The sequence below is a fragment of the Hemitrygon akajei genome, chromosome 8 (genome assembly GCF_048418815.1).
Source record: "Hemitrygon akajei chromosome 8, sHemAka1.3, whole genome shotgun sequence".
Taxonomy (NCBI): Eukaryota; Metazoa; Chordata; class Chondrichthyes; order Myliobatiformes; family Dasyatidae; genus Hemitrygon; species Hemitrygon akajei.
The window spans coordinates 34,583,646-34,606,604 of NC_133131.1; the positions used below are offsets into that span (position 1 = coordinate 34,583,646).

Below are 22,959 nucleotides of genomic sequence, written 5' to 3' on the forward strand. Positions count from 1 at the left end.
TCTATGTCCTGATGTATGAACCTGTGGTTCTCAGTGCCATACTGAATGCTCCTTTTCTACAAGTCGTGGTCAGGAATTGCTAGGGGTCACTGGGGATGTGGCTTTTTCTCCCCAAGGAGGCGCATATGTGAGGTATCAGATCTTCCAGGTTCTCACCGAATGACAGAGCAGGATCAGGGAACTAATTCTGCATTCATCTTGTGAAACTTGGTTGGCGTTTGCAGAGAAGGGTGAAAGTTTGAAGAGAGACAGAGTCAAAGAGGGAAGAGTGAAAGAGAGGAAGAGTAATGGAAGAAAACCAGAAAGGCAAGTCAGAGGAAGTCACAGAATGGGGATTAAGTGAGTGGGGAGTAATTGATCTAAAGAATCTGTTACAGCAGAACTACACCTGCTTCCACAGTGACCTGATAAATTGGCAAAATCATGGATCATAATCTGTTAAGGCAAGGTTTAATTTAATGTTTCTAAAATCTTAGCATTGAAATTAAATCAATATACGATATATAAAACAATGCAGCTTGAATCCTGATGTTTCTCTTCAGTTTATAGAGATGCCAAAGCAAACAAAGTCCGCACTGGAGAGTAGAACTCAAGCCGGAATAATGTTCTTGGTGGCTGCAAGCAGACCTTTCTGGACAATCCTAGGTGTTGACAAAATGAAATGGAAATGTTCAGTAATGGTGAGCTGTTGTCTTTCCTTTTCACTTAAGCATTCATGGAACAAAAGCCCAGCCTTAGTCTCAGTCAGGATGATTCGATGGGATCATGCTGCTTTGGAGCATTAACTGAGAGACGCAGCCAAAGCAATGATGAAAACCAACAGTACCACAGCAATGCAAATTCCTATAAAGATCATTTTCTGTGGGAAGCAAGAAAACAATTAGATGAGGCTTAGCATACAAAACAAATGCAAGAACAAGTAAAACATTCAGAATGCGGTGCGAAGTGCTGACTGATCACAGGGTATATTTTACATGCAGGAACAATCCATTCCAAAATCAGCACAGGACACCAAACATGTCCTCACATCTCTGTGGCAATGTTAGATAATGCTGGATGCCCAATTGAATTCAATATAAGACTGTGGCAGTACCTTTGATGGATAAATATCAGTGGGCGCTTACAACGCTTTGGTCCCTTCAAAGCAGCTCAGACATTTCTCCAGTAGACATCTTGAGACGAGTGTACTCTTGCCACAGACATACAAACTGCCACTGTAAAGTGCTTTGTTGTCAGGTTATGAAAACCGCCTTTCAGTTTGAATGGACTTAGTGATCAGCTGCAAATGGGCATCGCAGAAGATTTTACTGCTTTCTAGATCTGGTTCCCACAGATCAACGCCCAACACCAATGACTCGGCCAGACAATGCAAAGCCTTTGGCACAGCCAAAATAGCAGGACATGCAAACTGCGCCCATTCTACTTTCTCCAGAGTAGTGAGGTGGCAATCAGGTTTTGCACTGAGCACATGATTCACCTTAAGGCTCAGCTTTTCTTAAATAGATCAACCCTAAAAAGACACATCTTAACACACAGCAGCTGAACTCTGAGACAGCATATGGAAGAGCATTGTTTAGCACTGAATTCAAGCAAGAATCATCAAAACCTGGAGTAACTGCGATTCAAAAATAGTACAGAGATTGCGGCAAAATGGTAAACAGGTAATTTTGAAGATGATGACTCCGCACCTCTACCTTGCTTTATGCACCTGTGCTGAGCTGTTAACATCAGCTTGAAATGATGTCATCATAAAAGTCAGTGGTTGCAACAGTCACTAATTGAGTGGAGGATTTAGGGGAACTGGGCAATTGATCTGCTTACACCATACCAGTGCTTTTATTTAAAAGCTGAAGCTTCCTTGGGTATTGTAGATCAAACGGATGCTTCCATCTCAGGTGTTGTACAACCATCGACTAAACTCCTCATACTCCTCAATATTCAGCCTTTCTAGAAACAAAATCCTCAAATGAAAGGCAAAATATTGAAGCCCCAGCATTGGGCTAACATGGAAAGAAAAATTAAAATGCAGTAATGTTTAAGCACCAAAGGTATACTGACATATAATGTAAACTCAATTCCCTTCCCACACAGTATCCTGGAACAGTAAACGTTTGATCCACAACATTAACTGTTTCTCTTTTTGCAGATGCTGCCTGACCTGTTGAGTGTTTCCTGCAACTTCTGTTTTTATCCTAGGATATAGAAACATAGAAAATAGGTGCAGGAGTAGGCCATTCGGCCCTTCAAGCCTGCACCGCCATTCAGTATGATCATGGCTGATCATCCAACTCAGAACCCTGTACCTGCTTTCTCTCTATACCCCCTGATCCCTTTAGCCACAAGGGCCATATCTAACTTCCTCTTAAATATAGCCAATGAACCACCCTCGACTGTTTACTGTGGCAGAGAATTCCACAGATTCACCACCCTCTGTGTGAAGAAGTTTTTCCTCATCTCGGTCCTAAAAGGCTTCCCCTTTATCCTTAAACTGTGACCCCTCGTTCTGGACTTCCCCAACATCGGAAACAATCTTCCTGCATCTAGCCTGTCCAATCCCTTTAGAATTTTATACATTTCAATAAGATCCCCCCTCAATCTTCTAAATTCCAGTGAGTATAAGCCTAGTCGATCCAGTCTTTCTTCATATGAAACTCCTGCCATCCCAGGAATCAATCTGGCGAACCTCCTTCTATGGCAAGAATGTCTTTCCTCAGATTAGGGGACCAAAACTGCACACAATACTCTACGTGCGGTCTCACCAAGGCCTTGTACAACTGCAGTAGAATCTCCCTGCTCCTGTACTCAAATCCTTTTACTATGAATGCCAACATACCATTTGCCTTTTTCACTGCCTGCTGTACCTGCATGCCCACCTTCAATGACTGGTGTACAATGACACCCAGGTCTCGTTGCACCCCCCCTTTTCCTAATCGGCCACCATTCAGATAATAATCTGTTTTCCTGTTCTTGCAACCAAAGTGGACAACCTCACATTTATCCACATTAAATTGCATCTGCCATGAATTTGCCCACTCACCTAACCTATCCAAGTCACCATGCATCCTCTTAGCATCCTCCTCACAGCTAACACCGCCGCCCAGCTTCGTGTCATCTGCAAACTTGGAGATGCTGCATTTAATTCCCTCGTCTAAATCATTAATATATATTGTAAACAACTGGGGTCCCAGCACTGAGCCTTGCAGTACCCCACTAGTCACAGCCTGCCATTCTGAAAAGGTCCCGTTTACTCCCACTCTTTGCTTCCTGTCTGCCAACTAATTCTCTATCCACATCAATACCATACCCCCAATACCGTGTGCTTTAAGTTTGTACACTAATCTCCTGTGTGGGACCTTGTCAAAAGCCTTTTGAAAATCTAAATATACCACATCCACTGGCTCTCCCCTATCCACTCTACTAGTTACATCTTCAAAAAATTCTATAAGATTCGTCAGATATGATTTTCCTTTCACAAATCCATGCTGACTTTGTCCGATGATTTCACCTCTTTCCAAATGTGCTGTTATCACATCTTTGATAACCGACTCTAGCATTTTCCCCACCACCGATGTCAGACTAACCGCTCTATAATTCCCTGGTTTCTCTCTCACTCCTTTTTTAAAAAGTGGGGTTACATTAGCCACCCTCCAATCCTCAGGAAATAATCCAGAATCTAAGGAGTTTTGAAAAATTATCACTAATGCATCCACTATTTCTTGGGCTACTTCCTTAAGCACTCTGGGATGCAGACCATCCGGCCCTGGGCATTTATCTGCCTTTAATCCCTTCAATTTACCTAACACCACTTCCCTACTAACATGTATTTCCCTCAGTTCCTCCATCTCACTAGACCCTCGGTCCCTTACTATTTCCGGAAGATTATTTATGTCCTCCTTAGTGAAGACAGAACCAAAGTAGTTATTCAATTGGTCTGCCATGTCTTTGTTCCCTATGATCAATTCACCTGTTTCTGATTGTAAAGGACCTACATTTGTCTTGACCAATCTTTTTCTTTTCATGTATCTATAAAAGCTTTTACAGTCAGTTTTTATGTTCCCTGCCAGCTTTCTCTCATAATCTTTTTTCCCTTTCCTAATTAATCCCTTTGTCCTCCTCTGCTGGTCTTTGAATTTCTTCCAGTCCTCAGGTGTGCCACTTTTTTTTTGCTAATTTATATGTTTCTTCTTTGGACTTGATACTATCCCTAATTTCCCTTGTCAGCCATGGGTGCACTACCTTCCCTGGTTTATTCTTTTGCCAAACTGGGATGAACAATTGTAGTTCATCCATGCGATCTTTAAATTGTTGCCATTGCATATCCACCATCAACCCTTTAAGTATCATTTGCCAGTCTATCTTAGCTAATTCACGTCTCATACCTTCAAAGTTACCCTTCTTTAAGTTCAGAACCTTTGTTTCTGAATTAACTACGTCACTCTCCATCTTAATGAAGAATTCCACCATATTATGGTCACCCTTACCCAAGGGGCCTCGCACGACAAGATTGCTAACTAACCCTTCTTCATTGCTCAATACACAATCTAGAATGGCCTGCTCTCTAGTTGGTTCCTCGACATGTTGGTTCAGAAAACCATCCCGCATACATTCCAAGAAATCCTCTTCCTCAGCACCCTTACCAATTTGGTTCACCCAATCTATATGTAGATTGAAGTCACCTATTATAACTACTGTTCCTTTATTGCCCGCATTTCTAATTTCCTGTTTAATGCCATCCCCAACCTCACTACTACTGTTAGGTGGCCTGTACACAACTCCCACCGGCGTTTTCTGCCCCTTAGTGTTATACAGCTCTACCCATATCGATTCCACATTCTCCAGGCTAATGTCCTTCCTTTCTATTGCGTTAATCTCCTCTCTAACCAGCAATGCTACCCCACCTTCTTTTCTTTCCTGTCTATGCCTCCTGAATATTGAATATCCCTGGATGTTGAGCTCCCATCCTTGGTCACCCTGGAGCCATGTCTCTGTGATCCCAACTATATCATATTCATTAATAACTATCTGCACATTCAATTCAATAGACAATAGACAATAGGTGCAGAAGTAGACCATTCGGCCCTTCGAGCCTGCACCGCCATTTTGAGATCATGGCTGATCAACTACTATCAATACCCGGTTTCTGCCTTGTCCCCATATCCCTTGATTCCCCTATCCATAAGATACCTATCTAGCTCCTTCTTGAAAGCATCCAGAGAATTGGCCTCCACTACCTTCCGAGGCAGTGCATTCCAGACCCCCACAACTCTCTGGGAGAAGAAGTTTTTCCTTAACTCTGTCCTAAATGACCTACCCCTTATTTGCAATCCACCTTGTTACAAATGCTCCTCGCAATGACACACAAAGCCTTCAGGCTTGGTTTTACAACACTCTTAGCCCTTATACAATTATGTTGAAAAGTGGACCTTTTTGCTTTCTGCCCTGGATTTGCCTGCCTGCTGCTTTTACTTTTCACCTTACTACTTTTTGCTTCTACCCTCATTTTACACCCCTCTGTCTCTCTGCACTTGTTCCCATCCCCCTGCCACATTAGTTTAAATCCTCCTGAACAGCAGTAGCAGTTTTGTAGTGTTGTAGGTTTTGTAGGTGTGTGGACAATGATTGAAAATGGGATGTCACCATATTACACGTTGCCATGATCATAAACTGGCATTATAGATTGTTGCATTACTTCAAAGGCTAGCAGTCGTACAACCTACAGGCACCTTAATATCAGGAGGAATGTAATGGGAAATTTAAGCTATTAAAGTACTTATGCACTGATAATTAAGGCTTACATGTACAAATCGTCTATTTGCAAACTGTTTAGTAATCACATCTGTCATTACCACGATACTGTCTGGCTCTTCTATTATCATCCTTAGAAATCTGATAACAAGCTCAAGCAGCTACACTAGTCTCCCAGAGGAAAAAGGGACTTGTAGTGATTAAGCAACTGCTAAATCCAGGTTTCTACCATCATTTTACTTGTGTAATTTTTTTCTTACCATTCAGTTTTAATGAGTGTATATTTGTCATTGTTATTCAGATTTTTTTTTGAGCATTTCTGTTTATAGAACATACAGTAGAGGTAGTTTTACCCTACTTGAAAATCAATCTTCCTCTTCCCTCCCACGTAAACCTTCATTTTCCTTCATCCATATGCCTATTTAAAAAACCTCTTAAATTCAATTAAATTAAGGTGATTAGTAGGTTAATTGGTTATTGTAAATTGTCCTGTGATTAGGTTAGCGTTAAATAGGTGGGTTGCTGAGCGGTGTGGCTCTCTGGGCTGGAAGGGCCTGTGTCATGCTGTACCTCTAAATAAGAAAAATAAATGTCGCTGATATATCTGCCTCTACCCTCTACCGTTACCTCTGGCAGCACGTTCCACACACCAACCATTCTCTGAAGATAAGAGATCTCTGACATCCTCACTAAACTTTCCTCCAACCACCTTAAAGTTACGCTCCTGCATATTTTCACTTTTGTAGTTGTATTTTAATCACAATTCACCTAATAATTTTAACTTCCTTTTTAAAAGCTTTATTGTTACGGTTTATTTTTCACTGAGTAAATTCCAATTAAAAATCCTGAAATTTTCTAGACTATTTTTTTCATCATCAGAATATCCCATTTATATTTTTCAAATAAACACAAGTCTTTTGAAATATGTCTTTCTTACATTTGTAGCATTAGCATATTATCCACCATTCAATATTCTAACAAATATTTTATCCAATTATGATTAATACCATTACTCTTTAAAAAGAATTTCATAAAACAATTTTTTAAGTTTCTTGAGGTGGTAACAGAGGAGATTGATGAAGGCAGGGTGGTTGATATTGCCTGTTTGGACTTAGTTAGGTGTTTAACAAGGCCCTGCATGTTAGGGTGACCCAGAAGTTTAAGGCACATAGGATCTAAAGTGAGGCAGCTAATTGGATCCAATACTGCAAATGCCAAGAACGGAATTTCTTGGTGGCTAAGTATTTAAAATCCTATCCCCATTCCTATTCTGATATGTTGGTCCATAGACTCCTCCTTTGCCATGATGAGGCCACTCTCAGGGTGGAGGAGAAACACCTCGTATTCTGTCTGGTTAGCCTCCAACCTCATGGCATGAACATCGATTTCTCCTTCCGGTGAAAATCTCCCTCCCCCTTTCGCCTTCTTCTATTCCCCACCCTGGCCTCTAACTTCTTCTACTCCCTTGCCTATTAGCTTCCCCAGAGCCCCTCCTTCTTCCTTTTCTCCACTGGTCCACTCTCCTTTCCTTTCAGATACCTTCTTCCCCAGCCCTTTACCTTTCCCACCTGCCTGGCTTCACCCATCACCTTCCAGTTTACCCTACTTCCCCTCCCCCTACCTCTTTATTCTGGTTTCCTCCCCCTTTCTTTCCAGTCCTGAGGAAGTGCTTCAGCCCAAAACATCAACTGTTTATTCACTTCCACTGATTATGTCTGACCTGTTGCTTTCCTCCAGCATTGTGTGTGTGTGTGTGTGTGTGTTGCTTTGGATCCAAAATTAACTTGGTGATAAGAGGCAGAGGATATTGTCGGAAGGAAGTTTTTCAGGATGGAAATTTGCAATCAGTAATTTGCCACAGAGACTGCTGCAGGGACCTTTGCTCGTTGTGATGTACAGTAACAAATTGTAAAAATAGCAAGAATGATTTCTATTCAGATGATACTGTAATTGATGGTGTTGTGGAGAGTGAGAAAGTTGCCCAAGGTCATAACAGTATATAAATCAGATGGGAGAGTTGGGCAGAGCTGATGGAATTTAATTACAACAAGTTTGAGGTGACACATTTTGATAAATACAATAAATGACTGGATATATAATTAATATTAATGAACAAAGACCTAGAAGTCAGAGTTCCCCGAAAGCGTCAACACAGGTCAATATGGTGATGAAGAAAGCATATGACATGCTAGCCTACATTGATTGGTGCACAGAATATTAGAGTTTGGACATTATGTGATAACTTTACAACACAATAGCTAGACCACAATTAGAATACTGTGTGCAGTTCTAATCACTACACTGCACTGGAGAAACTACAGAAGATATTCCATTGCCTGGATTGAACAATTTTAGTTAAGAGGAGAAAGGAGATGATAGACCCATTCTCCACGGCAGCAATGGAGGCAAAATGACATATTAGGAATATACGGTTATGAGAGGCATGGATAAGGTAGATAGTGTTACTTAAAGATTCAATTTATGTTCAGGGAAACCTAAAATTTGTTCTGTTTATAAGAGATCAAAAATATACAACTGACTAAGAAACGATCAAGTGTACACTTAAGAAGTGATTCAGTAATGAAAATAAGGGATATTTATTGGTTTTTAATTAGGTTACTCAGAGGTGAAGGAGAGGACACAGGTTAAATTCTGTATTTTTAATGATAAACACAGTTTGTGGTGTTAATAAAAATATATGAAGTATTTTTATATTACTATAATGAATATACCAAATAAAATTTTGGGTGGCGGGTCGGAGATGCATCTCTACCAAAGGTGGTAAAAGGTGCTCCTTCCCTTCGCTAGCCTGCAGGTCACCTTTGGTCAAGGTGTAGCACCTGCTTAGCCCCTCCCCTCCCCCTCCACCCCGACTGTAAAGACACTGCCCAGAAGAAGGCAATGGAAAACCAGTTCTGTAGAAAAATTTTCCAAGAACAATCGCAGTCATGGAGAGCGACAGATGGAAGACCATGATCATTTACGTTGTACAACATGACAGGTGATGTTCATGACTAATATGTCCCTTGGTATACTTGATGAAAAATTAGATTAAATTCCACTCCACAACCCAGTTGGTCTGATTCATTGAAGATGATATTTTATGCATATTAATTCTAACAAGTTTGTGCAGTAAACCAATGAAAGCATACTTCGGGGATAGTTACCTGACTGCACCCGAACTTGAGAAAGATGGCAATTTAAGTTCTAACATCTATAGCACACAACAGAATCTGTTTTTTTTTTGATTTTTCTAAGATAAATTGTAGCATATCGAATGTATTTGCATATTACTTCATAATTGACAAGGTGGCATTTCTTTAGCAACACAGAACGGAATACTGGACAAGTGGCTCAAGCAGCATATTTAGAGGCAAAAGGTGTAAGTCAACGTTCGGGTTGAGACCCTGCTTCAGGGGTTGCTGACTTTCACCCCAAAGCATCGACTTATGCCTTTTACTTCCGCTGGTGCTGCTTGAACTCCTGAGCTTCTCCAGCATTATTTTCTGTTCCAGGTTTTAGCATGTGCAGTCTCTTTTGTTCTCCTTTAGCATTTATTTAGGTTTCAACTCAATATCCAGCCAACAGGCATGTCACTTTGATCAATGTGCAGGCTTAGCAGAGCCTTGCACATTGATCAATGTGACATCCTTGTTGGCCGGAGATTGGGTTGAAACCTAAAGAAATGCTTCAGTGGCATTTGGTCTACTTCTCACCCACGTCAACAGAGCTTATTTTAATTTTAAATATACATATCTTAGGGATTGCTTGCATTATAAAGGTACTGCAATGTTTGCAGTTGAACAGAGAGGACTCAGCTGGAATCAATATATGCTACAGGTGTATGGATTGTGTTGGAATAGATGAGATCATGATAAGTAACTGGTGTTAAGACGATTGTACCAAAAAATTAGGGAAAACCTGAGGTAGGCTAATATAGGAGGTTAAAAAATATAAAGAGTTTGCATATCAAGGCACAAACCAGATGTGCTTTTTTTGTTATTACACTAAGAATTTTCCTTACATTAAACTATTACATCTGCTGAAGATGCTTGATACTATACAAGCCAGGAAAGTGGAAAAATAAAGCAGAATCTGGCTGCTGAGTGTGCTGACTTGTTGGGCAAATCACACTGGAGAGATTTTATTTCATTCAGTTCAGGTAAATTACAACAGAGTGAGTATCAGGCTAGGTTTATTTATAGGAGACTGCATTGGTATTGATCTGACAAGGACATATTGAATTCTCTGCTGGGAGAGATCAGAGGCTTGAAATGCATATTATAAATAAGTAATATATCAGGTTATAACTCATTGATTTGTATTGGGGGTGTATTGCATACTAAGATCTATCATTTATTTGAATATTAAATAGATTAGAGTGGGACACACAAAATGCTGGAGGAACTCAGCAAGTCTGGCAGCAGTTATGGAGGGGAATAAACAGTTGATGTTTCAGGCTGAGACATTTAATCAGGACTGGAAAGGAATGGGGCAGAAGCCAGAGTAAACAATTGTGGGGCGGGGGGGGGGGGGGGAAGAAGGGAAGGAGAACAAGCTGCCAGTGAAACCAGGTGAGGGGGAAGGTAGGCACAGGGGAGAGGGGGGCAATAAATTAAGGAGCTGGGAGGTGATATTTGGAAGAAGGGTTGAAAAGGAAGGAATCTGATAGTAGAGGACAGTGGGCTATGGAGAAAAAGGGAAGGACGAGGGGCTCCAGAAGGAGGTGATGGAAAGGTGAGGAGAGGAAAAGGGGCAGAAGGGAACTAGAATGGGGAATGGAAAACAAGAGTGGGGGAGGGAGGAGAAATTACCAATTGACGTTCATGCTACGCAGGTGGAATATGAGGTGTTGCTCTTCCGACTTGAGCGCCACTGAGAAACTACCATTAACATGATGTAGACATGATAAATTACCTTGAATCGATTGCTCTAACATCCGGTAATTTCCTCCCTCTTCCTTTTTCTCCCAAGATGTCCTCTGTTTATTCCCCCATACAGAAGCTGCCTGACTTGTTCAGTTCCTCCAGAATTTTGTGGGCATTGCTGGAGATTTCCTGCATCTGCAGAATCTCTTGTGGTTTATACTACAGTAGGATAGCTTGCACTAAGGACATATATACAGGAATAAGTAGCGTTGAGTTAAATACTGTTAATATTAGCAGAGTCTTAAGATAGCTAGTAAGAGGAAAGTGAAGCTTGCTTCCCACCCCCCGCCCCAGTTTTCCACCATGTCGTGAAATGATTATTAAGTCAGTGCATGCAAAGTTCAGCTCTGAAATTCCACAAATCCTTCTGCAAATAGAGCTGGCACAACATCTCGTTACATTAGCTTGCTAAGTGACAGATGGGGCACTAAGTGACATTGGAATATGAATGAATGGCTGGTGTTTGATCAGAGGTACAAATGAAAATGGTTTCTCAGAGGATCAAGTGAAAGATCCACAGAATACAGTAAGTGTAACAAGAAGGGCATATACCTCTGTTAGGATTTCAGATTGGAAGGCTCTACCTTTCCTTTTGTAACATTTTTATCTGATATGGGTGACAGGTCAGCTGATGTACACTGCATTATCCACATCACGTACTAGTTATAACAGACTGTGCCTCAGTGTGTGTTATTGTGAATAGATGGCCATATTCACAAAGGCAAGGTTTTAGCATCATCCTATTTTCCTATGTGTGGTTGAGATTTCAGTTCACATTCTTCACTTAGTTCTTAGTTGCGCCTTTACGGTATATAAAGATGTTCTGTGTTTGTGGTGAACTACATATACCTGTCTGGACATGCCCCCCTGCTGACTGCTCCTGTGGCTCCTCCCACAGACTCCTGTATAAAGGCGATTGGAGGCACTGCTCCTCCCTCAGTCTCCAAGATGTTGTGTGGTGGTCTCTTGCTGCTGGCAGTGCTTTCTTCCAGCTAATAAAAGCCTATCTCTTGCCTCACGTCTCCGAGAGTTATTGATGGTGCATCAATGTTATTACATTGTGTAGCAAATTGCTTAACAGTAGTATCGCCCAGGGCAAGCAATATTAATGAGGTGAAGAAAATGACTGGAAGACATCATGTAAATTATGGTCTGAACTACATGGTAAAGAGATACATGGCACTGGATCAAAAGCTCATGTACTTGATAATTTTTTTTCCTGTGTGTCAGGAATGATCTTGTTTCTCATTTGTAAATTTCTAATTCCACCTTTTAAGCATGTGAAAAGTCATGCAGCAACATAATACAACATATGTACTTCAGAACAGCTGAAGTTCCCAAGAAAATAATACTGGGTACATTTCTGTGAAAGATCCCCAGACCTAAAGCCAATTATGTTGCATGAAGAGTTTGACCCTCTTAACACTGGCCCTAAGGCCAGTGATATTGTTTATAAAATACATGAATGTTATTACAGCATGGGACAGCCTCGGTGGGAAGAATCTTGACCAGCCGCTGAGTGACTACGAAAGACAATTACACAATGAGATGACTGTGGGATTGAGAAACACTTCTGTACTGTACATACAGCCTCCCGTGATGGAATGGTGGGAAATACAAAGAGGTCATCCATACACATGCAGCGCTAGTGACACATGTTACTCACCCGTCGCGCTTTACTCTGGTACTTAACCGCCTTTTTCGTGTCAGACACTGCCCTCTCTACGTAGTCAACTGAGTGCTCAACGTTGTATTCAATCCTGTCTATCATCTCTCCCTGGGCATCGAGGAAAGAGCAGAAATGCATGAAAATAATGTGTTTCAGATGCCATCATCTCCCGTCACTTACCCGTCTGCTGGTACTCTGAGAATTAGCTGCTTTTTTTGTGTTGTCCTTTGCCTGTCCAATGTAATCTGTTGCAATGGCAACGTTCCTCTCAATACTGTTGACCGTATCACCCTGAAAGAGAAGGAAAACGATTCACATTCCTGAAACGTGTTCTATATTCCAAGGAATTATGTCAAAAGCATGACCCTTTTCCTCAATTCCTCCTCCCATACTTGACAAGTATCTCTTCTAGGGGATCATGTGAAGTCTGAAAGAGGTTTCCCACTAGAGTCCTGCAGTGATTCATGCCTGTTGCAAAGTGCCATTTCTTTTGCCTTGTGTGCTCACTAATGGCTTAACTGAATAGCAATACAGTACAAAATCATTGTCCTACAACAGAATAATGAGGCACTTATTCTCCCTGCTGTTTGCTCATCACACCACATCTGAGGTGCTGAGGGGGTTAGGAGTCCTTGTGCAAGACTCCCAGAAGGTTAATTTACAGGTTGCGTCTGTGGCAAAGAAGACAAATGCAATGTTGGCATTTATTTCAAGGGGAATAGAATATTAAAATCAAGGATATAATGCTGAGCCTTTATAAGACACTAGACAGGCTGCACTTGGAATATTGTCAACAGTTTTGGGCGCCATATCTGAGAACGTGTTGTCATTGGACACAGTCCAGAGGAGGTTCATGAGGATGTTTCTAGGAATGAAGGGGTTAACACATGAGGAATATTAGCAGCTTTGGGCTGTACTCACTGGAATTCAGAAGGAAGTGGGGGGGATCTCATTGAAACCTACTGAATGTTGAAAGGACTAGATAGGGTGGATGTGGGAAGGATGTTTCCTTTGGTGGGAATAACCAGACTTAGAGGGCACAACCTCAAAATTGAGGGGTAACCCTTTAGAACGGAGATAAGGAGGAATTTTTTTTTAGCCAGAGAGTGGTGAATCTGTGGAATGCTCTGCCACAGACTGCAGTGTAGGCCAAGTTTGTGTGTATATTTAAGGTGGATATTGATGATTTCTTGATCGGTCAAGGCATCAAAGGATATGGTGAGAAGGCAGGGGTATGGGGTTGAGTGGGATCTGGGATCAGACATGATGGAATTGCAGAGCAGACTTGAAGGGCAGAATGGCCTAATTCTGCTCCTATGTCTTAAGGTCTAATAACACCCACATGGAAATTTGTTGAAATCACCCACGGTACTGTATAGATTTGGTTTTTGAATGTTACAGATGATCTTTTTTGTTTCTGAATAAAGCTACACAGACTTTCATCTTTGCTGTTTTGGGCTTCTAAACTGGAATAAATTTCCCCTGGAAATTTCTCTGCAGATCACGGGCCTCTGTAAATATTTCTCACCTTCCACAATTTTCTCAGATGCAGAGTCCATGAAAAAGAAGCAAAGAGTCTATCTATGCATTTTCCTTCCAATAGTTCAAAACCCTCCGTGAATTTTTACCCTGTCCACCAATCCCAAGGGTGTGCATGCTCCAAAAATAGTGATAGCTTTATCCAGCAACTCTGCTGCCAGGGTAGGGGATGCAGAGTACAGCTAGGCCGAGAAACCAAACGATCTCGTAGTGCCACACCTGCACTCTGTTGGCTGTGTTACCACATTTAAACAACCCAAGGTCATGCACATGGTTGGATGAACATGCAATCATGCAAGCTGCACTGTTACTGCATGCTACAGACATAGGAATATATTACCTGCCGGCCTCCACCATCCAGTCCAGGGTATTAGCAGCAGGAGAAAATAGAGGCTGTTACCGGCGTAGGAAGAACAGGCTCACAGTGAGAGCCTCGCAGTGAAAATGTGAATGAATGCAATAGAGATCTCTATTGCAGCACATATTATGACTTTCCTTTAGTTGGTTTGAATTCAGTTTTTCACAAGCTGGAACTGCTGTTGGTCGGGATTTTGGAGAGTTGTGGGCAGTAGGTGAGGGGAAGGAGAGAAGGAGGGTGGGGACTGAGAAGAGTTTGGAAGTGGTCATATGAAGTGATCAGTAAAAATAACTGGCAGGGGTCAAACAGTGGTGGGGTGAGGCTGCTTCAACAGTGACTGGGGCTGGGTCAAGCAGCAAAGATTTTGCCCTGGGCAAACTTGGGTCTGAGTCAGATATTACAGAGCTTCACCATTCCTCCATCAAGGCCCTCTTGAAGGATAAAGGGTGATAAAAGATGTCTCAGAGACAAAGGGTTCAGGGTCTGGCTGTGGGAAGAGCCATGACTATGTTCAGGTCTAAATGCTCATTTAAATAGCAGGACAGATTGCCCCTTTCTGTTGTCTTTAGTTTAGGAGTCAGGGAGGTAACTGCACCACTTCTTTGAGGGACAGATAGCAAGGTCATGATGGAAGAACCAATTACCTTCCCAGCTTTGAGTGGTGGATTGGTGGCTGTCTGCTTGGAGCGCAGAATGCCTCTTGTTAACAATGAGACAAACTCTCTCTCCGGCGTGTGTAAATTCAAGCAGACCACATGACCTCAAGACCTCATTGTGCTACCACTACGCTACCAGGGCAACAAGGTAGCCTAGTGATAGGCACAATGCTTTACAGTACCAGAGACCCGGGTTCAATTCCTGCCACCGCCTGTAAGGAGTTTGTACGTTTGCCCTGTGACCGTGTGGATTTCCTCTGGGTGCCTCCGTTTCCTCCCACAGTCCAAAGACGTACTGGTTGGTAGGTTAATTGGTCTTTGTAAAGTAATTGGGCTAGAATGAACCCAGGGATTGCTTGGGGGCATGGCTTGAAGGACCGGAAGGCCCATTCTGTGTTGCTACTTAGACATGGCATTGGTTACCAGAGAAACCGAGGAAGAATGTTCGGGGAATTCTGGAAACTAAACACATGGTTAATGGGTTCCACATAACTCAGTGACATTCAGGACTGAATTCTGTAGATTTTTGGAGGGATGTGGGTTTGGGTATGAGAGCAGGCAGTCATTATCCTAGTGGAGCAGATTCAAGTTAATATATAACCAACTCTTGCTTCTGTAATGCGATTAAACTGAGATTAACCTTTCTACTTAACTTCAGCATGTTGAATATGAGAACATAAGTCACTGAGCAATGGCATCAAAAACAGTGTAAAGCGATACTTCACAGCCGTGTGGACATAAAAGTTCTTGTCCGATCAAAGATATTCCGGCAGTTAAAATCCTCAAGAAGACAGAATGAGAAAGTTCTATTTTAATTCACCACACTATCACTGACCATGCCGGACCTTTCCCCTGTGTAGATAACAGAGCCAAGGTGAGATGTTTCTCTGTTTAAGTTGCATCTTACCTGGCTTTCCACCAGCATTGCCATGTCCATGAACATATCGTGCAGTTCCCGGATACAGTTCTCCAGTTTGATGATCTCATGATGTCGTGTTTCAATCTCATTAAGTGCCTGCTTCGTGATATTGGAATCCATGATGATCTACAGGGAGAGAAAGTCATACAGAATCAGCTGGTCATCCAGTCTTCATTAGAACACTTTCGAGCATGGCCAGGATTCTAGGACAAATCCTAGGATTCACCATTAGATGATTTAGAATCAAAGACTGCAACATGATCAGAAAAATATTATATTTACATAGCTTGAATTTTACCATTCTATCAGGACTTGCACATGTCATCTCTGTCTGCCTTGGTATGGGGCATAGTATTTTTAAATCACTTAGCATCAGTTTCTTTTATTGATTGCTTTAGCAAGTTTACATTCCTGGAATTCAGTGAGTGAGATTCTCAATAAACCAACAGTCCTCATGAGGTGACATCCTTAAGAGCAATACATCTTTACCCCTTGTGAAGACTGCATCACCATTCACACACTTATATATAGAAAGTTTCCTGAAACTATCAGACATTCCGAGCATCACATTCCATCAAATGACAAAGTTCAAAAGTTCAAAGTAAATTTTATTCTCAAAATACATATATGTCACCATATACAACCGTGAGATTCATTATTTTTGTCAGCATACTCAACAAATCAATAGAATAATAACCGTAACAGAATTAATGAAAGACCACTCAACCAGCATGCAGATGACAACAAACTGTGTAACTACATAAAGAAGAAATGATAATAATATTCCATGGGAGTAGGATCGTTAAGATGGCACTACCAAATGCATGTGACAACTTACTGGTAGCTAAAACGGCAGGAAATTTGACTAACAACATCAATAAAAACACCTTTTCTGAGGTAAATTGTGTTAAATTATCACCGCAAACAATGAGGGGGTGAGCGATGATGAGGGGATGCAGAATCGATGCAGATGGGGTGAGCAAATCAGAGAGAAGAAGTTGGGGCAGAGGAGATTTGATGCCCATGCAACTGGCCCAGGTGTGAGGTTCGATTGCTCTATGTGCCAAGCTGATTTGAAGAGCTTGAGAACAGCTTGGGCAGCAAAATCTAGGCAAAGAGCGAGTTGCTAGGTGGCGTGGTCTAGGCCCCAACCCTTTGCAGCAGCTGGGTCCTAGTGCAAGGTACAATCCACCTATCAAACATTTTAAACACCAGCCCAGATCAGAGGCGAGAGCTGATTTTGCTCGCTCCCTACGATGGTCACTCTTCTTTCCATGGCACTGAGGCTATGAAGACTGCCCCAGCTGCTGTGCTCCATCCCCGTTAATGTGATGAACTAACAAGCGAGGCCTTGGGCCTACTCTGGGCTGCTCTGGAGTTCAGATCTGAGAACTCAATTTAACTCAGAACGTTGTTGTTTGCTTCAATTGTTTGCATGATATGTGTTTCTTTTGCTTATTTTTGCAGACTGGGTGATAGTCTTTTCATTTTTTTCCCCCTTAAATGGGTTCTTTTGGGTTTCTTGCTTTGTGAGAGAACAAATCCCAAAGTTGTATAATTCATAAATTCTTTGATAATATATCTGCTTTGAATCTTTGAATCATGAATCTTAATAAAAAAATATGCAATAAATATCAAGAACATGCAATGAAGAGTCCTTGAAAGTGAGTCCATTGGTTGTAGGGAGATTTCAATGATGGGGCAAATGGAACTGAGGGAAGTTATCCTCTTTGTTCAAGAGTGAATGCCAACAGTGCATTTGCCTTCTTCACCAGTGATTCAACCTGGAGGTTAACCTTTAGGGTATCTTGCACAAGGACTCTCAAAACCTTTTGCATCTCTGCTTTTTGAATTATCTCCCCATTTAAATAATAGTCTACCCATTGATTTCTTCCACCAAAGTGCGTGACCGTACACTTCCCAACATTGTACTTCATTTGCTACTTCCTTGTCCATTCCCTTAAACTACCTAAGTCTCTCTGCAGGCTCTCTGTTTCCTCAACACTATCTGCTCCTCCACCTCTCTTTGTATCATCAGCAAATTTAGCCACAAATCCATTAATTCCATAGTCCAAATCATTGACATACCTTGTAAAAAGCAGTGGTCCCAACACCGACCTCTGTGGAACTCCACTAGTTACCGGCAGCCAGGAAGAATAGGATCCCTTTATTCCCACTCTCTGTTTTCTGCTAATCAGCCAATGCTCCACCCATGCAGGTAACTTCCCTGTAATTCCATGGGCTCTTATCTTGCTAAGCAGCCTCTGTGGCACCTTGTCAAAGGCCGTCTGAAAATCCATGATACCACATCTAATGCATCTCCTTTGTCTATCCTGCTTGTAATTTCCTCAAAAAATTGCAGTAGGTTAGTCAGGCAGGGTTTTCCTTTCAGAAAACCATGCTGGCTTTGGCCTATCTTGTCATGTGCCTCCAGGTACTTCATAATCTCATCCCTAACAATCGATTCCAACAACTTCCCCACCACTGATGTCAGGCTAACAGGTCTATAGATTCCTTTCTGCTGCTTCCCACCCTTCTTAAATAGCACAGTAACATTTGCAATTTTCCAGTCATCTGGCACAATGCCAGAATCTATTGGTTCTTGAAAGATCATTGTTAATTGTTGAAAGAAAGCCCAGCAATGTCTCTACTTTTTGCGAAGGCTGAGGAAAGTCCATCTCCCACCCCCCCCATCCTCATCACATTCTACAGGGGTTGTATTGAGAGCATCCTAAGCAACTGTATCACTGCCTGGTTCGGAAATTGCACCATCTCTGATCGCAAGACCCTGCAGCGGATAGTGAGGTCAGCTGAGAAGATCATCGGGGTCTCTCTTCCTGCCATCATGGACATTTACACTACATGCTGCATCCACAAAGGAAACAGCATTATGAAGGACCCCATGCATCCCTTATACAATCTCTTCTCCCTCCTGCCGTCTGGGAAAAGGCACTGAAGCATTTGGGCTCTCACGACCAGACTATGTAACAGTTTCTTCCCCCAAGCTATCAGACTCCTCAATACCCGAAGCCTGGACTGACACCTTGCCCTTCTGTCCTGTTTATTATTTATTGTAATGCCTGCACTGTTTTTGTGCACTTTATGCAGTCCAGTGTAGGTCTGTAGTCTAGTGTAGCTTTCTCTGTGTTTTTTTAATTACGTAGTTCTGTCTATTTTTTTGTACTGTGTCATGTAACACCATGGTCCTGAAAAACGTTGTCTCATTTTTACTATGCACTGTACCGGCAGTTATGGTCGAAATGACAATAAAAGTTGACGACTTGACTAATGCCTCCACAATCTCTCCAGCTACTTCCTTCAGAACCCAAGGGTGCATTCCATCAGGTCCAGGAGATTTAACCACCCTCAGACCATTAAGCTTCCTGAGCACCTTCTCAGTCGTAATTTTCACTGCACGAATTTCACTTCCCTGACACTTTTGAATGTCCGGTATACTGCTGATATCTTTCACTGTGAAGAGTGATGCAAAATACGCATTCAGTTCCTCTGCAATTTCTGTGTCTCTCATTACGATATCTTCAGCGTCATTTTCTACTGGTCCTATAACTACCCTCAACTTTCTTTTACCCTTTATACACTTAAAAAAGCTTTTAGTATCTTCTTTGATATTAGTCGCCAGCTTCCTTTCATAATTAATCTTTTCCTTCCTAATGACCCTCTTAGTTTCCTCCTGCAAGTTTTTAAAAGCTTCCCAATCCTCCATCTTCCCACTAGCTTTGGCTTTCTCTATTGCTTTTACTTTGGCTCTGACTTCACTTGTCAGCCACAGTAGTGTCTTCTTCCACTTGCAAATTTCGCCTTATTTGGAATATATCTGTCTTGCACTTCCCTCATTTTTTGCAGAAACTCCGGCCATTGCTGCTCTGCTGTCCTTCCTGCTCGTGTCCCTTTCCAGTCAACTTTAGCCAGTTCCCCTCTTATGCCATTGTAATTTCCTTTATTCCACTGAAATACTGACATTTAGCTTCTCCTTCTCAAATTTCAAAGTGAACTCAATCATATGTGATCACTGTTCCCTAAGGGTTCCTTAACCTTAAGCTCTCTTATCACCTCTGGATCATTGCACAACACCCAATCCGGTACAGCCAATCCTCTATTGGGCTCAACAACGAGCTGTTCTAAAAAGCCATCCCTTAGATATTCTACAAATTCTCTCTCTTGAGGTCCAGTACTGACCTGGTTTTCCCAATCCACTTTCATGTTAAAATCCCCAATGATTATCATGGATATTGCCGTTCTGACATGCCTTTTCTATCTCCTGCTGTTTGAGGCCTGTATACAACTGCCATTAGGGTCCTTTTACCCTTGCCATTTCTTAACTCAACCCATAGAAACTCTATACCTTCTGATTCCTTTGTCTTCACATCCAGACACCCTTTAGCATCATTTTTCAGCTCTTCATTTAGTTTGCTTAGTATTAGTATGTTTGTTTGTACTCTAAATAAACTGAAATTTTAGAAATAAGACTGCTCATCATTCCTGACTCCTGGAAGAACAGAAAATAAACAGAGATCCAACATGACCAGGTACAGATGGACAGGACAGTAAATACCCCTACTGGATTAATTCTGCTTTGATGAACAGGACTCAGTGGAAAACTTTCCACTTCATCAAGTATACTCCAGTTTTCTAGTTAGAGTTAGTGGCAAATCGAAAGCACAAATCCCCTGCACTATAGACAAGGTGTTGTTAAGACTCATGGATTTTGCTGTGTCAGAAGCACACAGCCATTTATTAGTACTTAATTGTATATGAATTGAATGGATTAAAACTGGCCTTTTCTCTAGCGTGCAGTTCAGAAGGACCATGCCATTGACATGTCAGATGGATTTTCAGGGACAGGGATGTTCTGGGAGCTTGTTGAGATAAGTTGTTTAATTCTCCACTACTTTTTGTTCACAATGTGACACAAGACTGGACCATTTTGATGCTTTTAATGAGATCACTGAGCTCTATCTGTTGTTCAGCATGCACCCCATTCCTGTGTTGGAGCTTCACTACATTGGTGTCTTGTTTTCACTGCTCCTGTCTGAATGGTAATGGTAGAATGAAGTATGTTGGGGAACCTTAATTCTACTGTTGCAAATGGCCTCATAGATGCAACTCATAATTGTGAGCCCATTTGTTCTTAATCCAAATAATTACACATCTCATGCAAGGTGAAGGCGGGACTTAGACTCCGTGAGGCTTTGTATGGTCAGTTCTACCAACTGTTACAGAAATACCTGTGGCAGATATATTAATCACAACATGTGCAGGTATGTTTACCCTGAGGTTTTTTATTCTATAGTGGAAGTGGCGAGCTGAATAAAACTATAATAATCATTCATGCTTGAAACGACACATTCTGAATATATTCCTTTCCCTTCCTATCCTCAGCAGTTCTTCGACTGCTGGTGGAGTTCTGGAAGAACTCTGAACTCATCAGCAGAGACTCATTACCATGAGGTTTCCATACCAATATTTGACTTTATGGAGAATTACAGGACAATGGGTTCAATGTTGATGTCACTTGGAATGTTTCTCCAAAATGCATACAACTGTGTCATCGTCCCGGTTACTGTGCTCAAGAACCATATGGAGGAGTCTGGGATATTGGCTGAAAGTCTTGTCTCTGCACACATTTCCATGATAGGTTATTGTCTGACTAGTTTGTGGGATAGCATTCCCAATTCAGATAAGGGGCCCAAATGCTTATGAGCATGGTTGGGCATGCCTTATTTCCCACAATCACAGTCCCCAGATTGATGAAGAGTCAAAAACTCAATTTTATTCAAATGTTCAGTGATAAGACAGGAGAGTGAGGTTGAGAGGGATAATAAATCAGCTATGATGGAATGGCCGAGCAGACTCGAAGGGCAAAAGCCCGAATTCTGTTTGAAGTTGAATTCTGAGTAGGGGAGATTCAAACAAGAGGACATGAGTTGAGAGTTACAGGGCAAAAGTTTAGGGGTAACATGAGGGGGAACTTCTTTACTCAGAGAGTGGTAGCTGTGTGGAACGAGCTTCCAGTAGAAGTGGTAGAGGCATGTTCGATTTTGTAATTAAAAAAAAAAATTGGATAGGTATATGGACAGGAAAGGAATGGAGGGCTATGGGCTGAGTGCAGGTAGGTGGGACTAAGTGTTCGGCACGGACCAGAAGGGCCGAGATGGCCTGTTTCCATGCTGTAATTGTTATATGGTTATAATGTAATACGGACATATAGACTATGGACTTCATCATCATCATCAGTCTGGGGACTGTGATTGTTGGAAGTAAGGCATGTGTCTACAAGATGCAGACACCAAACTTGTTCACACTGCTCCAAGCATGGATGAAATTATGAAAAAATGGAAATCCATAATTGGATGTAAAATGTTTTTATTTTTTAAAAACTTGTGGTTCAATAAAAAGTTATAGGGAAATGAATCTGCCATCCTTAGTTGCCGTGGCTTCAATGTAACTCCAATAATGTGACTGATCCTCAAATGCCCTTTGACAATGGACTAGAAAGCCACTCAGTTATTTAAAAGCCTGCAAACATCTTACATCCAAATTATGGGATTCCATTTTTTCATAATTTCACCCATGTTTGGAGCAGTGTGAACAAGTTTGGTGTCTGCATCTTGAAGTGAAGCACAGATTAGTTTCTGAATGACACAGTCATCCTACAAGAAGAGATTCAAATGGGACTGTATTATATAGAGTGGAAGAATGAAATCTATCTCACTATATCAGGATTGGGGTAGAATTCTGACAGATGCTGAATAGCGTGATGGAAATTCACTGGGCTAGGGGGCCTTTCTTCTGAAAAGTTCATCTTTCTAAAAGAGCAATTGTAACTTCTCAAGATCAAAGGGTTGTTATTGAGTAAGACAAACTTCCAACCAATATTCTTTGTTCATCTTCTTGTTGTAAACGGGAGCCAGTTTTCAGTTCATAATGTAAATGGCAAACAATAATCAGTCTGAAGTGAAAAGGACAGCTTTGCAAACAAATGCACTGACTATAAAACACAGGATGCTGGTCCACATAACCTGAGCTGATTTCCCAAGATTTGCAGTATAACACAATGAGGTTATTTAATTTCAAATCAGACAACACTGGCTAAGCTACTTATTCAAATAGTAAGGAACTGGAGC

The 22,959-nt window shown here is 41.6% G+C and overlaps 1 protein-coding gene across 2 annotated transcripts in view; it reads right to left on the reverse strand.

Annotated features, from left to right (window-relative positions):
• Positions 1-22,959, reverse strand: part of LOC140731786 (syntaxin-1A) — a 301,889-nt gene that overhangs the window by 22,770 nt on the left and 256,160 nt on the right. The window contains exons 8-10 of one of the 2 annotated variants that reach the window (XM_073053581.1): positions 15,803-15,940; positions 12,340-12,450; positions 439-859 (exon numbers count right to left, since the gene is read on the reverse strand). In XM_073053581.1, coding sequence (XP_072909682.1) covers positions 782-859; positions 12,340-12,450; positions 15,803-15,940 — 327 coding nt within the window. In that variant the 3' untranslated portion in view covers positions 439-781. Of the gene's footprint in view, positions 1-438; positions 860-12,339; positions 12,451-15,802; positions 15,941-22,959 lie in introns of those variants that run through there. The other variant, XM_073053580.1, reaches the window with a different exon arrangement.